The sequence below is a fragment of the Amblyraja radiata genome, chromosome 1 (genome assembly GCF_010909765.2).
Source record: "Amblyraja radiata isolate CabotCenter1 chromosome 1, sAmbRad1.1.pri, whole genome shotgun sequence".
Lineage (NCBI taxonomy): Eukaryota > Metazoa > Chordata > Chondrichthyes > Rajiformes > Rajidae > Amblyraja > Amblyraja radiata.
The window spans coordinates 75,796,285-75,819,891 of record NC_045956.1 but is presented as its reverse complement, the minus strand read 5'-3'; the positions used below and the strand labels follow the sequence as shown (position 1 = coordinate 75,819,891).

General features: G+C 41.9%; 1 protein-coding gene across 1 annotated transcript in view; it reads left to right on the top strand.

Moving 5' to 3' along the window:
* Positions 1-602: 602 nt before the first annotated feature.
* Positions 603-23,607, top strand: part of scarb2 (scavenger receptor class B member 2) — a 31,933-nt gene continuing 8,928 nt past the window's right edge. The window contains exons 1-9 of the mRNA XM_033024646.1: positions 603-854; positions 9,176-9,333; positions 13,833-13,980; positions 15,459-15,650; positions 16,663-16,754; positions 17,017-17,136; positions 17,851-18,029; positions 19,154-19,272; positions 22,822-22,895. Coding sequence (XP_032880537.1) covers positions 732-854; positions 9,176-9,333; positions 13,833-13,980; positions 15,459-15,650; positions 16,663-16,754; positions 17,017-17,136; positions 17,851-18,029; positions 19,154-19,272; positions 22,822-22,895 — 1,205 coding nt within the window. The 5' untranslated portion in view covers positions 603-731. The remainder of the gene's footprint in view (positions 855-9,175; positions 9,334-13,832; positions 13,981-15,458; positions 15,651-16,662; positions 16,755-17,016; positions 17,137-17,850; positions 18,030-19,153; positions 19,273-22,821; positions 22,896-23,607) is intronic.

The window sequence follows — 23,607 nt, the reverse complement described above, 5'->3', positions numbered from 1 at the left end:
CCGTGGGCCGGGACCTGCCCTCAATCTGCCAGCACGATGCTCTTTCACAAGGCAGTGAGCAGCAGTGATTTTGGCGGTTTTCTCTCACGGTTACCCCTATTTCCACAATATTTTAGTGCAAAAATTGACCATTTTGGCGGTTTCTAACAGGTAAGAACGTTAGTGTTTCATGTGTTGCTAGTGTACGCAGGAAGCTGCCTTGTACTCCAGAAAGCTTGAGCTACTCTGTAGGTCACGCTCTTTGACCTGATGACCTTACGTGCAACCCCCCTATACTTGAAAATGCAAAAGCCTGCACATGCATGACTGATCAACCAATTCATGTATTTCTGGCGAAGCTGCCTCTGTGACTTTAACTGAGATATGTTTGTTTGGATGCTGGAGTAACTCAGCGTGACAGGCAGCATTTCTGGAGAGAAGGAATGGGTGACGTTTCGGGTCGAGACCCTTCTTACTCAGTGCCACCTCCTCCCTGAGTCCCTGGACCCAGTCAGGGTGCATCAAACACCATAGAGCGGAGCGCACACCCCACATGTCCAAATGCGGATGTGTCAGTCTCTGCTTGCCGTGCGCAGGCGTAGTGAAGCGGTCTGGTCCCCGCCGACAACAATTGCAGCGTCGCGCGTGCGCCGGGTTCCTCCGAGCTCTGGATCTGGATCTCCTGTCAATCTGGTCCCGGGACCGGGAAAGGGAAACCGAAAGCTGCAACTGTGTCCGACCCGCTCCTCACAATGGGTACCCGGCCCGCGGTTACCTACACACTCGGTATCCTTTGTATTATCCTATTGATCGTCAGCATCGCACTGCTTGTCACCAAAGTCTTTCCGCACACCGTCGATAATTACATTAAGAAGGTAAGGGTTAGAATATCCGTGGAAGATTCGTGTGGCATTGAACTGCGTTTTACTAATCCCATTTTGCACCTGTTTCCAACTTTTCGATATTCAAACGGTTTGCAAAATGTGGTGATTTGAAGTGGTACCGAGTAACACGCACAGATTGTTTTGCCATGATGCTGACATCGAGAAATGAATAATAGGGCCCGAGACATTCGTAATTACGTTCTAGACAACGAATACGTTTGTTTTTGTTGGGCTCTATTCCAAACTTTTAAAATCATTACCCGCACACACTTATACAACACAACATCCCACCCAATTAATTGTGCGCAGAAATCCTGAAATGGAAAGTGCACAATGCAGAACTGATTTAAAATGTAATAATGTAAAAAAAAAGTATTGCATTTGAGTGTTTTGTTCGATCTTTCAGTTCGAGGGTTTAATTTTAATTTTGATGCTCTTCTACTAATAATGTGCACGCAAATAGGTAAGGGGTAATGTGATAAAATAGGTTTTGGTCAATTGGAACATATAGGACTGCTGAGTCATTGTGGTAGGCTGATATGTCCACCATATAACAATTTGCATTGATAAACATTTACGTTTAAAGGCCCAAGCTGCTTCATCATAAATTAAGTGAAATTAGATAAGTAAATGAATGGTGGTCTTATTTTTGAATTGCTCCACCATTTCTGTTCATATTTATTTCCCGACCAACATCACTACAGCAGAATATTGGGTTATAATTTGTTGACAATGGGAGCTTATTGTGTTTATAGTGCATAGAATATTTATAGTGCTTATAATGACTACACGTTTTATTATACGAACTTTCATTTGACTGTAAAGTACCTGGATGCATTTTAATGTTTTGTATTAGTTAATAGTCATGCACATCACTTTTTTGTATCATTTGATTACCTTGGTTTTGAAATTCCTCCCGCTATCTCCTTCCCTCATTTCCTCTTGAACCTACTTCCTACCCACTTTGATCAAGCTTCTGTTTTGGGACCTCGTTGCCAAATTTTAGCTTGATAATACTCCTACTTTGCTATATTAAAGATGCCATATAATATTGGAACTACTTGAGAAAATAATGTTATTTTGTATGAATATGATGGTGACATGTTTAATGCATTAGGTTAGTGGTAGACTAGTGAGGACCCAAAGAACATGAGAGTAAATGGGCTCAACGCTAAACTTAAAAATAAATAAATAATAATAATTGCATGCAAAATATATTGGTTTTGTTGCACCTTTCAAACAACACAGACTTGCATTCAGATGGCATCACATTGAGCAGGTTGCCACCCGAGTGGTAAGCCTATATATTGTATGAGAGAAGATAAATTAGACCAAAGTTAAATCTGTGCTGTAAAATCATGTGCACTCTAACAGAAGAACGTTTTTGGAACATTTAGGATATTTTGCATACAATTTTATAATGTCTTCACTGATATTTAGTATATGTACACTTGCTTGTTTGCAAAAGTGACTCAATTATTGTTCATCCTTCTCCAAAGACTACTTGAAATGGTTGCCCATGTGAAGCTATCTACTGCTTTTGTTCAGTATTCGTGTTCAGCTGTTTCGCTTTAATGTTTTGGATTGATTATCTCTATAATGTTATGGAAACATTAAAAAAAAATCTCACTAATGGATAAGACAGTATTATTAATTAAGCTGAGATCCTATCAATGCTGCACGTTTTACTAATGAGTAGCAGGGCTATATCGGTCAACAATCCCAATGTTTGGGTTTGTCTGTCTGAGGCTCTGTTCATCACCATGGCCCAAATGACCTGGGCTCAGTAATCCCACCTCTCTTTAATGGCCTGTCGGTACTTGTTGTCTAAGGTTGTACAACATTAATGTTTCCTCGAATGACACACTTTCCTATAGTCTACGCAATGCTACCACATATCAGAAATTTGAAGTCTGTTTATAAAGAGAAGAAACTTTGGAATGGTGGGGATGTGGGAGAAAGAGCTTTTATTTCCCTGAACCGCATGTGAAGTTGAATGATTTTTAATTGGTGGTATGAAAGATTTTGTGTATATGGGACTTTATCCTGGAGTTTGTGCTTCTTTCGAGGATGAGAAAATTGTACAACTAGATCTCTTGACCTGACGCTGTTGTTGTGAATACTATCTTTAACTTGCTGTAGAAATGCTGTTATCAGGAGATACCAATATTAACTTGAAGAAAACTGCCTTCCTTGTACGAAAAGCTCTTATTATTTTATATGCAATTGTATGGGAATAATGTATAAGTGCTACCTTAAACTTACCATATAATTGTATAGAAACTATAAGGTAGCACATCTACTTCATCCCGATTTCTGTGCAACCTGAAAGCCTTGAGAGCACTTTAAAGATTTATTTAAAGGAAGTACCAAAATCTTTTTTTTGAGTTAGTAAGATTTTTTTAAATCCTGAGGAAAAGAAAGCTTGTTCTTCTGTTAACACTTGTGATTTGTACAACAGCGAGTGAGATCTGAGGGACATAGGAAAACCATGAGAACTTTTTCCTGACCACTTTTGTAAAATTGAAATTAGTGACATGTCAATGAAACAATGCGCTTGCTGGAGATTGCATACTCTACCTGTGGTAGATAAAAGCAGTTTCTCAAATCTGCAGTTGTTTCCCTTGCCCTTGGTCCCTTGATAACTTTTTTGGACGTGTTATTCAGAAGAAAAATGAATTTATTAAGGGAGAGTCGGTAATATTTGTTTTTGTAATTGTTAAATTTAAAACTTGAAATGCAAGTTTTTCAAATGATCAACTAAGCAAACCTATTGATCAATTTCTCTTTATTAAGAAAATCCATAGCAATCATATGGATGCTGATTGACATCTAGACATTCATTGAAAATGAAGAGAAATCAGTAGGCATCCATATCACTCACAAACTAACCTATTCCCTTCACACTGATGTGACCAAAAGCACATTATCAAATGTACTTTCTTGGGTGTCTGAGAAGAATCAGCATGACCACATGGATTCTCCTGAACTTCTACAGATTCATTATAGAAAGCATTCTAATGGGATGAATCACAGCCTGGTATGACAGCTGCTCTGTTCTTGACCGCCTGAACCTGCAGAGATTTGCAAACAGTCCATTCCATCATAGGCTCATTACTTTCTTACTCCAAGTCCATCATCAGAGCGTGTAACTTCAGGAAGCCTGAACGTATTGTGAAGGATGCCTGTCTCCCAGCCATTTCCTTTCTCTTTTCTACCTTTTGGGAGAAGATACAGCTTTGAAAGCCCAGACATTCAGGCTTGAACAACTTCTTCCCAAATCCCAAATCAATCACCTCTTTTGTATTCCATCCTGGAGGTGTGCCCACGTGCTGCTGCTCTTAACTCTACTTCGTTCTATTATTTCATGAATATTCTTTTGCACTTTCATCATTCACCATCTCTGCTTTGCACTCATTGTGAAACAAGTTTAACATGAACAAACAATTTGCACCCTGGTTTAGATGACAATAAACTAATTTAAATTGAATAGAAGTCAAGAGTGGCTTTGAGAAAATTGTCACAAGTGTTGGGGGAAAAAAAATCTGTTAAAGTGGGATTGTAATTTTGCTAACAGTGAATAGCTGTGAACAACTTAGTCTGAAAATGAAGAAAAACTGCATTTGCTGGAAATCTGAAATAGAAAATGCAGGAAACATTCAGCAAATTGGGCCTCTTCTTTGTGGAGAGGAACATTTTGATCTGAAGTATTAATTCAGCTTCACTTTCTGATTTATTCAACATGTACTCAAGATACACTCTGATGTATTCAAGATACAAGATGCATTTATTTGTCACATGTGCCAGTTGGCACAGTGAAATGTAATCACCATACAGCCATACAGTAAAAATAAAGAATTGAATAAAGTATTCAAGAGAGAGTTAGATATAGCTCTTAGGACTAACGGAATCAAGGGATATGGGGAAAAAGCAGGAATGGGGTACTGATTATGGATTATCAGCCATTATCATATAGAATGGCGGTGCTGGCTCGAAGGGCCAAATGTTCTACTTCTGCACCTATTGTCTGTGTTTCATACATGCTGCTTTTGAATTATTTTTGAATTATGCTTTGTGTTTAATGGCTTGTAACCAAAATCAATTTAAATGAGCTATAATATATCAAATATTAAGTACATTTCAATGTATTCATTCAAGTTGGGTCACATTTTTTATTTGATATGAAGCATACTAGTACAGCGATTGGATCTGTCTCAGAATTCTTCTCATTTGCTTTCGAGGGGGTGCAATGACAATTCACTGGACTGGTTCCTGAAATGTAGGATCTGTAGACTAGTTCTCACTGGAGTTTAGAAGAATAAAAATTGACCCTATTGATATGTACAGTAACATTTTGATAATCCAGCACTTTGTTGCTGAAGTGTAATCTTACTGTGACTTTTGGAATTACTTTCATAACATACTTTTAACTCGCATTTAAATGTTGTGAGTGGTTTCAAAAAAGTTTCTAGTGAAAGTGGTAAGATTTGAAGGAAGACAAGAGACAATAGGAGTAGGCCATTCGGCCCTTCAAGCCAGCACCGCCATTCAATGTGATCTGGACTGATCATCCACAATCAAACAAGTACTGGAAAAAGGGTGTAGGTACTAAACCACCAGGATTTCTGAATAATGGGATAGTGATTATCGAGTCATTATACAAACTTCTAAGAAGAATAAATGTGAGCAATGTATTTTCCTGGTCTGAGGAGTCTGGGGCTAGGTGACACAGCTGCAAGGAGGTTGTTATTTAGGACACGTGTGGATAATTTGTTTTACCACTGGATTGTTGTAAAGGTTCATTTGTTGATTGCATTCAACAACAGTCAATATTTTTTTTTGGGGGGGGGGGGGGCTGTGTGAACTTGGAGAGAAAGGCAGACCAGAGCCCGAAGTGCTCTCCACCAGTATTCTGCATTTGATGGTGTAGTTATCTCTCTGTTGAGGAACAATTACAAACTCTGCAGTTGCTCTTAGTGCAAATGCATCTTTGAACTTCCATTTGCATGCCTATCAGTCTTTTGCCCCACTCCTACTTTACCCTTTGATGCTCTGTGACATTTTCATCTAATGCAAAAAGAGGAAATGCAGCCCCTTGATCATTTTGGCACCTGTACTTAGCAATGTTAGGCTTTCAATATAAGCGTGTTCGGTATTACAACTGCGCATGCCCAGGTCATAGGTCATTCGGGATAAACATTCTCGTCAGCTGAGCTACCGTGTGTGTACCGACCCACGTGTTCATTTCAATGAGATATATAAATAAATGTATCCGTCAAATATGTCAGCAGTAGGGCACAGCGTACTGCAGGCTGCACAAATCCACAATTGTATCTATTCATAATTATTGACTAAATGCAGCACCAGCCTTGAAAATGCAAGAATGCCTGGAACGAACCTTTCAATTATCAAATTAGCATTAGCCTGAGTCACAACCATTCAAATTCAATGTTGATATACATGAATTACGTTGTTTGTTCAACCAATTTGAGACACATGCCTATCTAAACAACTTTCCTGGATTGAAGGAAACGAGGAGAATGTGCTGTGTGGAGGTAGGTTGGAAAGCACAGATTGGATTCGACCAGGCTGTTAAATCTTCGAGGTGGGTTGGCTAAAATAAAGATGCTGTCGCTTATGCTGCCTCTGAGGTTGGTTCCAGCCTGTCAGGGCACACAGTTGGGAGCCAGGTCCGGGTGACCTGGCGGTGATAATTATGAAAATTTGCAGCCATTTGAACCGCAGCCAAACTACTAGAGGCTTCACTAAGGAGTGGATCGCAGCTCCCTAGCTGACGGGACCAGTTCTCGCTCTCTTTGAAGAAGGCGCCGCCCGCCCCAGCTAATCAAACGCGGAGCCAACCTGTAATATGAATGGGAGCATTTGCTCAGTCAGACTTTGTCGACAGTTGGGGTGAGGGATCTGTGAGAGAGAGAGAGAGCTGGCGATGCCACACAGACGGAACTTGAAGATATGAGATTCGTCCTATCAGGAAAATCAGACCAATTCTTAAAGATTTGGTCTCCATTTATCGATCTATTACAAGCATGTGGTGCAACACAACGGTAGAAATTAAGTCTTTCAGAACCGGGTGAGAGGTGGGTAAAGATATGAAGGAGGCATATCCCTTTCTATTTCTTTTTCTTTCTTTTTCTCTTCTCTCTTTTCTCTTTTCCACTCTTTTTCTTTTTGCTTAGTTCACATCACCGCGGTTTTTCTTTTTCAAGCTTTTTCTCTATTTCTTGCTTTTCGTACCTTTTTTTCTACTATTAAATTTAAAATAAGAAGTTGTACATGAAATGTAATATGTTATTCATGTCATTATTATTGTACATCACTTCTAATAAAAATATATATTTTTAAAAAGACAGAACAGTTTAATAACGACCCATTAAAATCTGCTCTTCGGCCACTCGGCAACTTGGGCTGATCTGATCTGATGGCCCTCTAGTTAGCTCACTGCATGCCCGTTCGCTGCATGCCCGATCCTAACGCAAAACCTCCACAAAACCATTGGGCTTTGGGTAACACCTGCACAAAGAGCTTCTGCTAACAAGGGCTGGCGAACTGTGCTGATCAACATGCACTGGGCGAGATGGCTGGGGGAAGCGCATCCCAACCACCGCAAACTTGGAGCAGCACAGACTCCACTCAATCTATCCAATACTAAAGGGCAGGCATTTCGCAGTTAAATGTCTTATATCAGATTGGCAGCTCCTTCACAGGGCCAACCCTGTACTCAATTTTCCTCGGAGATGAATCTTTACCTGAACAGTACATTCACACTTTTTTGTAAAATAATTGACCTTTCAAATTCACCTCTGATCTTGCAGAGGTGTACAAAATCATGAGAGAAATAGATTGGTTAGAAGTACAGAGTCTCTTGCCCAGAGTGAATCGAGGACCAGAGGACATAGGTTTAAGGTGAAGGGGAAAATATTGAATAGGAATCTGAGGGGTAACTTTTTCACGCAAAGGATGGTGGGTGTATGGAACAAGCTGCCAGAGGAGGTAGTTGAGGCAGGGACGATCCCAAAATTTAAGAAACAGTTAGACAAGTACATGGATAGGACAAGTTTGGAGGGATATGGTGCAAGTGTGGGCAGGTGAATCATGTTGGCCGGTGTGGGCAAGTTAGGCCGAAGGACCTGTTTCCACATTGTTTCACTCTGAGACTCTAAGTGAGGTTAGTGTGCCTATAGATATCATTGTAGCATTTTAGCTAAATAAAACAAGTAACTTTTGTAAAATGTAAGCTCGAGTGGTCAAAACTACATTCAGTCACGCCTTGCACAAAACAGTGATGGGGTGGTTGGAAGTTGGCCTCCTGAGCCTTAAGCTGTGGCCATAACAGATCCACTGGGTTGTTTTCTCGACTTTACCATCTTCACAGCTTTATTAATGACTTTCTTGCCATTATCTGATCTGCCGCGAGGATGTTTACTGTTGACAATGCAATTCAGTTCTATTCAGGAATCTTCAGATAATGGAGCAGTTCGTGTCTTTTTGCACTAAGGGCTGAATGTCGTTTCAGCAGGTCAGGCAGCATCTCTGGAGAACATGGATAACCTATAGCATGCTCTCCAGAGATGTTGCCTGACCTGCTGAGTTAGTCCAGCACTTTGTCTTTTTTTGTAAGTCAGCATCTGCAGTTTTTTGAATCAAAGTTCTTTGAACCTGTAGCGAAGACAGACACAAGAAGCTGGAGTAACTCAGCGGTTCAGGCAGTATCTCTGGAGAAAAGGAATAGGTGAAGTTTTGGGTCGAAATCGTTCATACCTTGTACTTGTAGTAGAACTACTGTAGTACTTGTTAAGTGTAACAGTCGGCGATGGTTCCCAAGAGGCTCAATAATCGTTCTTGTCATTTAACAACATTCCATTCATAAAGTCGGCTGCATTGACAGAGATGGGGGGTGAGGGGTGGAATCTTCTATTTTTAGTACAATTTGGAACACATTCTTAGCTCTCTGCCCCCGTTCTCTCTGTGTGCTTGAATGGCGACTGGCTGTGCAATTTAACCAAGATTATTCTGTTTCCAAATGTTTCATTTCATTTGAGACAGTGCCCCTGCTTGTTATCTTACCTCAGTGCACAGTAATAATTCTTAATATCAGGGTTTCAGTCTGAGGAATGAAACATAGTTTATATTTATTTAATTAGGAACAACTTGTTTGTCAGGATTTTCTGCAAATGCTATTTTAAATCTTTTTTTACATTGAACAGTCCCATTAAATAATATTGTTAACCAGAGTTATCGTTTGAAAAATAGCACTCGAGTTGCTAACTTTTATCTGCTTGTTCCTGTTGCAGGATGTACAATTGAAGAATGGGACAGCTTCCTTTGAGACTTGGGAAAATCCTCCGCCACCAATTTACATGCAATTTTACTTCTTCAATGTCACAAACCCTGATGAGGTGTTAAAGGGACAAAAGCCTTTCCTTGAAGAGAGAGGTCCTTACACTTACAGGTAGGATGGGTGAAATTCTAGAGAGAGACAGACTGTAGTAGCTGGAATCTGGCACAAAATACAAAGAGTTGGAGGAATCCAGCAGGCCAGGCAACATCTGTGGAGGGACATAGACGGTTGACATTTGGATTGAGGCACAATTGCACAGCTGGCAGAGCTCCACCCAGATCAAACCTGGGTTTGATCCTGACCTTGTGTGGAGTCTTCGTTGAGTTTGTACGCTCTCCGGGTGCTCCATTTCCCCCCATCCCACAGATGTGTGGGCTCATAATTTAACTGGCCTTTTTAAATTGCCGCATGTGTATGGGTAGTGGATGAGAAAGTGGGATAACACAGAACTAGGGTAAATGGGTGATCGATGGTTGGCATGGACTCTGTGGGTAGAAGGGTCCGATTCCATGCTTTATATTTAAACTAAACCCTCAGGTTTTTTCCACAACTGAAGCCACTTCGTTTTGTTGATTAAACCTTGGGTAGTTTTGGAGAGATTCTGATGGTTTTTGTTTTACTATTATATTGAATCTCACAAAAAAACAAAGAATGGAAAGCTATTTGATTGATGAACCAAGTTCCTTTCTATGAGCTTTCTATCGTGTGTGTTGGGGGATACAAAGAGGCAAATTTGTATTTGCACCACAAAAGTGCCAGACAATTTCCAGCAAGATTACTTGATTTTACAAACCTGTAAAATGTGAAGAGATCCTGGAATTTGTAATTAAGATGTGGGTTTGCACAACATTGTTTAACTAGTAACTGGGCTCGGTTTGAATGCGTGCCCTCTAGTTGTTGCTGGTGTGGCCTGTTTCAGTGCATTGTTGGTGCAAGGGAAACAGTTTGACACACAACAAATGGGGGATTACATGGGAGAGGGGTGGGAGGGGATCTTGGGGTTGGGACTTGGACTTGCAAAATGTAAGCTTTTAATTTTTAATTTATGTTTTCGTGTTATAATAAACATCCTGGTTAAATCTGAAACGCTACTTTTTTCCCCCTCAATGGGAACAACGTGTGTAAACTAAAAAAAATGCCAAGTATACTTTGGAAACGTCTGTAGTCACTTTGAACTTCTTCCCATCTGTCCCTTTTCCATCCACCCCCTCCCCGCAACTCTATAACTCTAATGCCCACCAACCTTCCAACGGAAGGTGTCCTGCAGATCTTTTCACAACAAATCGGACTTCTAATCTTATTTCCCCCCTTGACTCCATCCAAGGATTTCAGCTTTCCGCAGAGACCGTTCCCTCTATAACTTCCTGGTCAATTTGTCCCTTCCCACCCAAACCACCCCCTCCCCTGGTACTTTCCCTTGCAACCGCAGGAAATGCTACACTTGTCGCTTTACCACCCCCCCTTGACTCCATCCAAGGACACAAGCAGTCTGTCCAGGTGCGGCAAAGGTTCACCTGCACCTCCTCCAACTTCATCTATTGCATCCGCTGCTCTAGGTGTCAGCTGCTCTACATCGGTGAGACCAAGCGTAGGATTGGCGATCGCTTCGCCCAACACCCCCACTCGGTTCGTATTAACCAACCTGATCTCCCGGTGGCTCAGCACTTCAACTCCCCCTCCCATTCCAAATTCTTCATTTTACTTTTCCTGGAGCTGTATATATGTTGGATCACGTTGCAATTTGTGATTTATTTAGAAGACTAATGTGTCAACTTTATAGAATCTTCAGTTCTTGCAAAAAGTCGGATTAATATATAAGCATAGCACATGTAAATTCAGTTAAAAGACATGAAATAAATTGTATATTTTGTTGCCTGTGGTATTGTGACCCACCTAAACCACAAATAACCATTGGGGAAGGAAATCCTCCCACCTGTTCTGGTGTCTCCAGCCCTACAGCAAAGTGGCCTCTAAAATGGAAATGTGGGCTTTTTCACTTTGGGGGGAAGAAGCAGGTGGTCAGTTAGTAATCACAGGGCCAATGATACCTAATTCCCGTGAATATATATTTAAAAATACCTTGCTGAATACTGCAACTTTTAAATAAATTCTGTATGTATTCAACACGGCATGCCCAAGAATAAGTTCAAGATTCAATAGCAGATTGAATTTGGGTTCTGCAATAAGCGGTATTCTGGGAAACGCAAGGAATCATGTGATTTGTCAAATGTCACATGCGATAAAAACTCTCGGCAGCCTTGCCGCGGCATGGACACAGACATGCGCCTCATCTGCAGCTAGGATCGATCCCGGGTCTCCGGCGCCGCAATCGCTGCCGAACCACCATTGAATCATCCCCGTCCCTTCCCGAATGCCCCCTCCCCCCAGTCCGGGGGTGGCCAGGGACATCGGGAATCAGACGGGAGCAGCGCCCCCAGGCCCACAGCCAGCGCAGACAAGTAGTGTTAAATCCAGCTCAACTCTGCCTGTCTCACTGGGTTAACCTACCAGCTCTGCCTGGACTTACGGGAACGACGGCCCAGGCTAACAGCCAGCACTGAGAAGCAAGGCTAAATCCAGCTCAACTCTGCCTGTTAACCTTCCAGCCCTGCCTGGACTTACGGGAACGATCCCCAGGTTTACAGCCAGCGCGGAGAAGCAGCGCTAAATCCAGCTCAACTCTGCCTGCCTTGCCGGGTTAACCTACAGCCCTGCCTGGACTGACGGGACACCAGCCCGGAGCCGTGGAGTTAGCCCTGCTTCTCTGCGCTGGCTGTAAGCCTGGGGCGTCGTTCCCGTAAGTCCAGGCAGGGCTGGTAGGTTAACAGGCAGAGTTGAGCTGGATTTAGCTTTGCTTCTCAGTGCTGGCTGTATCTTATTCTTAAGACTGTGTTAAGAGTTTGCAGCAGTGAAATGGGTTCCCGAGCCCACCACGACCATGGTGACCTTTATTGGCCCATTCACACTGATCCTATTTGCCTGCATTAGGTCCGTATCCTTCCTTTCCTCTATGATCCTGTGATACGGGTAGAATTAGGCCATTTGGTCCATCAAGTCTACTCCGGCATACAATCATGGCTGATCTATCTCTCCCTCCTATTCCCATTCTCCTGCCTTCTCCCCATAACCTCTGACACCCGTACTAATCAAGAATCTATCTATCTATCTCTGCCTTAAATATATACGCTGACTTTGCCTCCACAGCCTTCTGTGACAAATAATTCCACAGATTCACCACCCTCCTCATCTTCTTAAAAGAACATCCTTTAATTCTGAGGCTATGACCTCTAGTCCTAGACTTTCCCACTAGTGAAACATCCGCTCCACATCCACTCAATCCAAGCCTTTCACTATTCATCACAGATCCCACAGTGAAACCACCGGGTTTTGACCTCCATCGCAAGCAATGGCTAACCCTGAACAGAATCTGCAATCTCCAGGCAAGAACAGCCCATTACCAGCATAAGTGGGCGATGACAAACAGCTCTGCTTACAATTACGGACATCCAGACCAGACCATCCCACACATCGTGAATGACTGCCAACTGAGACTTTTCCCTGGGGGCATCAAAGCCATCCACCCAGTAACTGATGCTGTCCTGGCCTGGATGCCTGCCCTTGATCTACAACTTTAGGCTGTGCACCCGATACGCAAGTAGAAGACTATTCTGTACATTTGAATGAGGTCCCCCCTCATTCTTCTAAACTCCAGCGAATACAGGGCCAGTGTCGTCAAACGCTCATCACATGTTAACCTACTAATTCCTGGGATCATTCTTGTAAACCTCCGCTGGACCCTCTCCAGAGCCAGCACACCCTTCCTCAGATATGGTGTCCAAAATTGCTCACAATATTCCAAATGTGGCCTGACCAGCGCCTTATAGAGCCTTAACATTACATCCCTGTTTTTCTATACAAGCCCTCTCAAAATAAACACTGTGTCAGTCTAAATGCCCCTGAGATAGAGTAATTGTATCTGATTTTACCACCCTCTCTCGTAGCATGTTCCAGACACCAATCTCTTTGAGGATAAACAAACTTACCCCTCCTGCCTTTTTAAATCTGCTACTCTCACCTTGCAGCCTATTGCCTCATGTTTGACACTACCACCAGGGGAACATAATTTTGACTAATTTTGCTCTCATGATTGTATCATAAATTTTGCAATAAAAAGTATGTGCATCGTGCTATGTACACAAAATTGTTTCTGGTCACCTGAACAAACATACAAGATGTCGACGTAGTGCTTCATGTAATGAGAAACAGACCACTTCAGTGCCCGGCACCCCTCTCTCATCGTAAAGGATTAACTAACCAAGGATCTACTTAACAAATCAATTTTGTTTTACAAGACAGTAGCTAAAATTCTAAATGAATTTATAGGTGAATTCGTCATTTGTCGTATCCAGAAATTGTAAGAGGCAGCAAATGAATTTTCCTTTTCCCCTCTCCTCTTCCTGGGATTTGTTGGCTGCAGGTGTGATTACCCATCAGGTACCTACGTGGTATTGTTGAGATCTAGTTTTTATGCACTCTGGTAGTTGTCCATTGAGTGTACTTTGAATCAATTTGTTCCCTAGTTAATAATCAACATTGGTATAATCTTTCAGGGAGTATAAACCTAGAGAAAATGTGGCGTTTATGGATGATGGGAAGATTGTGTCTGCTGTGACCCCAAAGACTTATGTGTTTGTTCCTGAGCTATCAACAGGAGATCCTGAAAGAGACTTGATTCGGACAGTGAATATTCCAGTTGTGGTGAGTTACCAACTCAAACTTTAAAAAAAATGATCAAACTGCATTGTAAGGTCAGATTTAAGAATTGCTTTAAAGAAAATACTTTATAGATGGGCTTTGGAAACAAGCTGCAGGTTCGGTACCTTTGTGTCAGACCTACATCACTTCTGGATTTGGCACAATGTCTTTAACAGAGGGTGCTACTGGCCCTTGGTTTTGTACCAGTAGAGGCTGGAGTGTGTGGTATTTAAATGTGGATTTCAACCTTTATTGATAAGGTGCTTTGAGGCTCTAAAGGGTTTTAGAAATAACCTAGATATAGCTGCCAAATTTTGTATATTGTATGGGTTTTGCCAACACAATAGTGCCGTGTATCTGAAGTGCATTCCAGCTATGTCCACTGACTCAAAAAATCCAGATCAGGTCTGATCTTAAAAGAAACAAACAAAGGTTAGGACTATGCCCTGAGCGTAGGGTGGCCTTCCTTTCTGAATACAATTACTTTTTCACGTTTTATTTCACCTGAAATGCTTCAGGTCAGCCTAAAATGAGAGTGGGTATGGTGAGATTAGGCATTGGCGAAGCCCATGTTAATACTGCTGCATTGTGATGCCAAATGCATAAATATTGAACATTGAACTATGAGATATTCCTTTTGGCTCTGCTAAAATAGCCAGGTTGGGTCTGTGCTACAAATGGGAACGGTGTGCAATTGAACGGCACGTCTGGAGAGCGCTTGGTAGAGCAAAAGGAAGAAACCTAATGGGTCTTAGCTTTTGTTCTCCTTTGTTCCCTTGAAGCTGTGAAATGCAATCTTCTGCCTGAGTCCTTATCAGCACAAGATGCTGGACATTAGGGAAGATGTTTCCAATGGGTCAGATTGTACAGTTCTTCGGCTGGTTGTTCTTTTGGAGAACTGTTAGTAAAGCAGTATTCAGTGAGCTGATCCTGACATTGAGTGCCTGCCCATTGCAATGTAGAAACCAGCTGCAAGTTTGGTACCGCACATTGAACCTCCTGCACCACTACTGAACGTGACACCAACGTCTTGAATGGAGGTGGTTATGGTCTCTTGGCTTCAATGGCTGAACTGTGTGGCATTTAAATGGGGATTCAAACCTTGATTGAAAACTAGTTGGTGTTTTCACTTTAAAATTAACTTAGAGTAGTTGTTTTAAGTACGATTGTTGCATTTAAATACTTGGTAAATTCTGAATAGTTTTTAAATACATGTACCAATTAATACGGAACATCGGGGGGGATCTCTCTGGAGGTGAAGGCATATTTGCACTTTTGCTGGATGGCTGTGGCAGCCCAGAGCGCTTTGCAGCCAAGTGCCACCGAAAACATGGGCAGGTGTGGAGTGGATCAAGCTGAGTTAGAACGATGTACTTTTCCAGTATATACATGAAGTATTATTTCTAAATCTACAGCTGAATGTTGGAAACTTTCACCATGATTAGAGCTTGCGTTAATCGAGATGTTTTTGTTACAAATAGACTGTCATCAATATGGCCAAATATTCCAGTTATCGGATCTTGCTGACAGAAGCTCTGCTGACATTTGAATCAGAGGGTCTATTTACAACACGAACGGTACACGAGTTGCTTTGGGGCTACAAGGATCCAGTACTCGCAACCATTCATAAGTTCATGAGTGATGTTGATGAATACTTTGGACTCTACTATAAGGTAAGTTATTCTAGCCCTTGGCTTTGTTGAGGGGTGGTAGTAGACACGTTAAAAAAAAACTGAAAATGCAGGTGTTAAGGCAACATTTTGAAAAGGAAATATTGGGAACTATTCAAATTCAGTTCTACAGAAAGATTCAAGTCGACATTAGCCATCTTTCCTTTTGGGTGCCATTAATGTTCAGTTTGTTTTGGCCCCTGTTTGTTTTGCCCATTAGTCCCTGAAAATCCATACCGGCACCAAGTCTGGTATTCCCTGCATTTTTGTTTGAAGTCTCCAATCTCATTTTGAATAGGTTCCAGAATTATTGATCCCCCAAATGCTAATAGAGAGGCTGCAGTGAGACTTGTAGGATTGTTCTGGATTAATGAGAAACAAGAATATAGAACGGAAACAACTATGGTGGAATACTTAACCCTCGAGCTGTCTCCTCCCATCCCCCCGCCCTCGGGCTCCTCCTCCTCCCTTTTTCCTTCCTTCTCCCCCCCCACCCACCATCAGTCTGAAGAAGGGTTTCGGCCCGAAACGTCACCTATTTCCTTCGCTCCATAGATGCTGCTGCACCCGCTGAGTTTCTCCAGCATTTTTGTGTACCTATGGTGGAATACTAACAGGTTTACAAAGCAAATTAATTACTTTTGCTGACAATTAATGTGGTGCAGTGAGGAGGGGGGGGAGGGAGAGAGGGAGAGTGCTGTGGTGGCAGGTGCATTCATGTTTTCCTTCTTGAACATGGATGTGAATTCAAGGGGTGCCAGTAAGTATGGTTAACCGCAGACTTTTTAAAGAAATAAAAATTGATTTGCGCCAGTTTTTCCATGGTTAGTGCATGTTCCAAACCAAGATCCTTTGTGGTCTGTAACTTCCTTCACTCCACATACCCTTTATTGATATTTCAGTAAGGGAGTTTTCATATAGGAAGAAATTAAATGACCAGAGCAACACTCGGAGGGTCTGACAGGGAGGTCAGAATATTTATGTATTTAAATAATTTCTGATGCATTGCCTTTAGATGAATGGAACAGATGATGGCGATTATCATTTTCTCACGGGAAAAATGAACTATAAAGATTTTACGCAAATCATAGAATGGAAGGGTAACAAGTAAGTTTTTATTTCAAAATTTAATTGGAAACTAGGTGTTTCCCAAAAAAACAAATTTGCATTTCTGAAACTTTTAACTGCAAAATGAATTAACCAGTTTCATCTTCAGCATCACCATTTGATGGAATGACGCATACACTTGTTGCTTTTCAATTATGTCGAGACTTTGTGGTTTTTGTTCCTTTTGAACGCTCTTTTGTTGCTGCTGTAATTCTGATCTTTTTCTCCTCTTGTCTCCTTGTCATGATTTGACCAAAACTAGCTCATTAGATTGGTGGACAACTGATGAGTGTAATATGATAAATGGTACTGATGGTACTTCCTTCCACCCATTAATATCCAAAAATGAAACGGTCCATTTCTTTTCTTCAGACCTTTGCCGGTAAGAATTAATTTTGTTTATTGCGCTCTTATCAAATGTTGATTGCTACACATCGGTTGCTTTGGGTTGATAGTTAATTTTAAAGCAGCAATCACTTCACAGAATGTTTTTTAATGTAGGAAAATGGCCTGGAGTACATAGGAGTGTAGAACAGTACAACACAGGAGCAGGCTCTTCAGCCCACAATGTGAAAACCATGGTGCCAAATTACACTAATCCCATCTGCCTGCAAATGGGTTGTATGAATGAGTCTGTTCTCTGCATGTTTAAGTATCTCTCTAACTACCTCTTAAATGATGGAATCCTATCTGCTTCTAATACCTAACCTGACAGAAGGTTCCAGGCACCACATTCTGCATGTGGGGGAAAGCCTTCCTCTCAAATCCTCCTTTTCAATTTTCTCCCTCTCACCTTAAAGCTATTCCGTTTAGAGTGATATGTACAGTGTGGAAACAAGCCCTTCGGCCCAACTTGCCCACACCGGCCAATAATATCCCAGCTACAATTGAATTATTCAATTGATCGGCTGGTCAATCAGTTTGACATCACTGTTCACTGAGGCTCCCAAGAATGACCACTGTTGGGAGGTCCACGCTGCAGCCAGTTGAAGCTTTGTCAGTAGGTTTAAGGTTAGCAATGACTGCTACCTCTTTGCTATTAACTGGAATACTGGGCCAGTGTCTGCTTTTAATGGTCTTTTCATTTTGCACTCAGATCTCTCTATGGTACTTTTGAACAAGAGCTCGCTGTCAAAAGGATACCAGTATATCGGTTCGTGCTCCCAAGTGAAGTTTTTGCCAATGCGTCTGAGAACCCTGCAAATTCTGGATTCTGTGTTCCAGCTGATGACTGCCTGGGAACAGGTTTACTGAATGTGAGCGTATGCAGGCAAGGTAAGTGGCTCACGCACCATTCAGCTAATTTAGACCTTCAACGAGCTTTAAGATTTTACTGGTTTTGTAGAATTTTAGACTTTTTTTCAGTGCTAATCTCGTCACAATACAAGATTTCAATCTTGACACAGAGCCCATTGTCTTCAGGGCAAAAGTGATCCCCTACCCTGCTTTATAGCTGGACTGCCTGCAGCTGGAGGCTCAAAGTTCCAGACTGTGAAAAAATCCTTTAAATCTTCTAGCTGGCTGTACAAGCAAACATTCTCTCCCGGGTCAAGTTCCACGGAATTAACGTCCTAATTATAGGACGTGGCTAAGTCAGACTGACAATGTCATGCTCATTGCATGGCTCCCAAAACGGGAGGGTAAGGCGTTTATCAGGTAGACCAATTTTTAAAAGATTTGAAAGGGATGTTTTCAAAGTGAAATCTTCCCACCAAACCCTGTGAAATTCTGGCCCATGACCATTCAAAATGGGAAGGTTCACTTGGAATGGTTCTTACATTCCCTTGGGAGCATAGAAAGGCTCAGTATACCAGCCAAATGATTTCCCAAGCTGCCTACCCTCCTCACTTGTTAAAAAAAAGTCTGCCAATTCCATATTGGCCTCACCAACCTTCTGAGAACCCACAGAACTGGAGTGGAAACAATTTGTTGCCAACAGCTAAAGAAGGCTAGGCAGAAGTAGTTGTTCCTGGGTAACTGTTTTTGTATCCATGCCATATAAATATATGCCAACAGTTGTTTCATGTAATCTTTGTATGGTACAGCAACCTCCTTCCTTTATTTGAAGGTAAAGTGTCCTTCCACTAGTAAAGCAACAGAAATGTTATACTTGAACGTATATGTGCACAGTATTTTATCCTGTTTACAAAATACACTCCCCTGACATCAGTCTGAAGAAGGGTCTCGACCCAAAACATCTACTCGCCTGACATCAGTCTGAAGAAGAGTCTCGACCCCAAACGTCACCCATTCCTTCTCTCCAGAGATGCTGCCTGTCCCGTTGAGTTACTCCAGCATTTTGTGTCTATCTTCGATTTAAACAGCATCTGCAGTTCTTTCCTGCACAAATACACTTCCTTGTCAGGACTCAATTGGGTTTTTTTTTCTCCTTTGCACAGGTGCTCCTATTATTCTTTCTTCTCCACATTTTTACCAGGCAGATCCAAAATATATTGATGATATTGAAGGAATGCATCCAAATAAAATCGACCATGAAACTTATTTGGACATAAATCCTGTAAGTATAGACTTGAATCAAAAAAACTAAAGCATGGCTCTGCGTAGTATCTGGTGTAGTTAGAAAGATGGCATTGTACGAAGCAAATTGTGTATAATTAATAAAGTGTTTGAAAGAAACAGTTTGGAAACAGGCCCTTCAGCCCACTGAATCCATGCTGGCCATTGATCACCCATTCACTCTATTTCTATGTTATCACACTTTCACATGCACACACTACACTCTCGGGGCAATTGACGGGCTAATTAACGTACAAATCCACATGTCTTTAGGATGTGGGAGGAAACCAGAGCATCCTGAGGAAACCCACATGGTCATGAAGAATGTGCAAACCATGCAGACAGAATCTGAGGATGAGGCCTTAATCAAACCTGGCTCTCTGGCAGTGAGACAGCAGCTCCTCCACTTTTTATTCTATAAACTACAATCTGTAATTAGAAGAGAAAAATAGTTGAGTAATTTCTTTAGTTATGCTATATCAATAGATTTGCAATCACATTTGAAGTATAATTATTCATGAAACTATAGATTCATGTACTTGGTTAGCATTTAAGATGTCTTATTTTTATGGTGGCTGCCTGATGCCACCACCTGGTAACAGTTGGGTCTGCAATACAACATATTTTAAACATTCTGGATAGTTGCAATTTTAGTATTCATTTTGAGTCTATTCAAGTATGTTGTGATATGTACAAGTGATCTGAGGTACAGTTACAATAAAAGTCTTACTCATAGCATCATCACAAGCATGTAGACTCAGACAACACACAATTATAAACTACACATAATTATACAAGATTTGGGCGGCATGGTGGCGCAGCGGAATAGTTGCGGCCTTACAAGGCTAGAGACCCGGGTTCTATCCTGACTACGGGTGCTGCCTTTACGGAGTTTGTATGTTCTTCCAGTGACCTGCGTGGATTTTTTCCGGGATCTCCAGTTTCCTCCCACACTCCAAAGATGTACAGGTTTGTAGGTTAATTGGTGTGGTATAATTGTATATTGTCCCTCGTGTGTGTAGGATGGTGTAAGTGTGCAGGGATCATTTATCGGCGCAAACTATGTGGGCCGAAGGGCCTATTTCCATACTGTATCTCTAAATTAAACTAGTGAGTTGGTGAGACTGAACTCTTGAGTACTGTATGCAGTTCTGATCACTCGGCTTATAGGAAGGACATCTTTAAGTTGGAATGGCTGCAGAAGAGATTCACCAGGATGTTACCTGTGTTTGTGGCCGTGTATTATAGGGAAAAGTTGGACAGGCTGGGATTTTTTTCTTTGAAGTGCTGAAAGCTGAGAGGTCTCTATTGAGGTGTACAGTATCATGAGGGGCATGGATAAAGTGAATGGTTTTTCCCCAGGGAAGAAGAATCTAAAACTAGAGGGCATTGGCTTAAGGTTGGAGGGGAGAGATTTACAGGGGAATCTCAGGAGCATTCTCATCCCTCGGTAGTTTGTAGCTGTTATGAGTTGCCAGAGAAAACTATAGAACTGGATACAACTATGATTTCAAAAGGCATTTGGACTGAGATGGATAGGAATGGGTTTGAGAGCTATGGTCCACGTGCAGGCAAATGGGATTAGTCTAGTATGCCCACTTGGTTGGCATGGTCAGAATAGACGGAAGAGCCTGTTGCCATGCTGTATAACTCCTTGACTTTAAGACGGGGTAAAAAGAAAAAGATGAGTTCAAAAACACAATTGAAAAACTAGTCCATGGCAAGAGATAGCCCACAGTGTTCCTTTAGTGAAGTATTAGGATTGTGCAGGACAATTCAAGAATCGGGTGGTTGTAGGAAAGTAGCTGACGCTGAATGCTCTGGTGAGGGAGTTCAGGCTTCTGTACCTTCTTCCCGATGGTGGAAGTAAGAAGAGGGCATGGTCTGGATTCTGGGGATCCTTGATAATGGATATGCCATCTTGAGACAGTGCATGATGTAGATGCTTACAATGTGGGGAGGGCTTTATGTGCGGTGCCCTCTCTGCACCCACTTGTGTTCCTCCGCATTGAATCTGCCCTACTGGCCATGATGCAACTTGTCAGCATACTTTATATGGTATATCCAGTGGCGGACTGGCCAGGGTGTCAGCTTGCCCGATGGCAAGTGGGCCCCTGATGAAGTGATGGCAAGTGGGCCCCTATTAAATGATAGCATTGTAGTTGTGGGTGGGCTCCCTTTGTCTCCTGGAAACCAATATTTTTAGACCCAGTCCGCCACTGGGTATATCTGTAGAAGTTTGTTAGAGTATTTAGAGACATGCAGTATCTCTTTCTGCTTCTAAGAAAGTGGAATCGCTGACATGCCTAATTCATTATTACATCTATGAACAGGGACCATGACTGGTCATCTCAGATGTTAACATCAAGGAATTTGAAGCTGCTAACTTTCTCCACCACCCCACCAATTAAAACTGGCATGTGGCCTCTGGCCTTCACCTTTCTGAAGTCATTGAGCAAAAGGTTGCAACATCCTCAACCAGATGTTTTATATTTTTCCTGTATGCTGAGTTATCAACACCAATGATCCTGCCAAGAACAGTGGCCTCGTCGATGAATCTGTAGATGCCATTAGAGCTGTGCTTGGTCACAGTCGTGGGTGTAAATAGTCGAGGATGGGGCTTAGCAAGAAACTCAGGTGCACCTGTGGTCACTTAGCAAGAGATGTCATTGATCCACATTGATTGAAGAAGCTGGGGATCCTGTTGCAAAGGGAAGTAGAGAGATCCAGGTCATGGAGCTTGTTGGTTAGTTTAGAGTGGATGATGGTGTTGAACACTGAACTGTTGTTGATAGGCCTGACGCTTACGTTCCTATCGTTCAGATAGTCCAGAACAAAATGGAGAGCCAGTGAGATAGCATCTGCTATTGACCTGCTGTGACGATAGGCAAAATGAAGTGGATTCAGGTTCAATTTAGAAATACAATGTGGAAACAGGCCCTTCGTCCCATCGAGTCCATGGCGAGCATCGATCACCCGTTCGCACTAGTTCTATCTTATCCCAGTTTCGCATCCATTAGAAACAAAACGTGCCCTGCACATCTCCATTAAACTTTCCCCTCTCTCCTTGTAGCTATGCCCTCTAGTATTGGACATTTCCACCCTGGGGGGAAATGGTTCTGATTGTCTATCTATGCCTCTCAACATTTTATATCCTTCTATCAAGCCTCCCCTCAACCTCTGAAGTTCCAGAGCAAACAATCCAAGTCTAACCAACGTCTCACGGTAGCCATACCCCCCCGAAAGCAGGCAGCATTCGGGAAAACCACCTGCATCCTCTCCAAAGCCACCACTTCTTCCCTGTAATGGGATGACCAGAACTGTTTTATTAAACTGAAAATATAAAATTGCTGATGGAAAGAGGTGAGAGGGATTAATCATGGTATTATTGATTATGGAATATTGAAAGTAAAGCAAATGGTGAGGAAAAGTCCTTGCACAAAGTTACACATAGTAAAGATATGTCATTTATAATTTGAACAGTGCTGGTCAAGACTTGAACTGTACATCTGAGTAAATGCATGTTTTGATTATTACTTTTACTATTTAGCTCACAGGACTCCTCGTAAGGGCTGCAAAACGAGTTCAGATCAATATTTATGTTGAACAAGTGATTGGATTTCGGTAAGTAAAATGAAATGTGTTTGGTTTGGAGGTGAAAGTTTTATGGAACACTAGACCAAGTGCAGACCCGTTGGGTCTGTTCCCGCAACGCGCGGTTGCGAGGGGAGGGGGCGGCCTGAGGCGTCACACACACACACACACATACACACACACACACCAACCACACACACACACACTAACCAACCTCACACACACTAACCAACCTCACACACACACACTAACCACCCCCATTGATATTATATTAAGAAGGGAGGGAGGAGAGGGGTAGGGCCGCCCAGCAGCCGTCGGCCTCAGAGTGAGCATCAGTGCCATGACCTCGCTGTGGTTCTTCAGAGTGATAAGGATTACACTCCGCTTTAATGTAGCATTTTCTTATCAATGGTTGTAATTTCTAAGCCATTCTCCATAAGGTTTTCTAAACCTCCATAATAATTTGTAGAATAAATGAATATCTCAAATTGTCATAATTTAACACCCTCTTGCCTTGTGCATTAGATCCTTCGTCCTAATAGTCAAACTATATGGTAGCTGGCAACCTTCGTGTTTTTTAATTTTAGATCTTTGACCTTTGAACTGTGGTCGATCAATGTGCCGATAAACACAATTTTGAATATTTAATCATCTATATTGTTGGGTCCACTGTTGTTTGTCATGTACATCAATGATCTGGATGATGGTGTGGTAAATTGGATTTGTAAGTATGCAGATGATA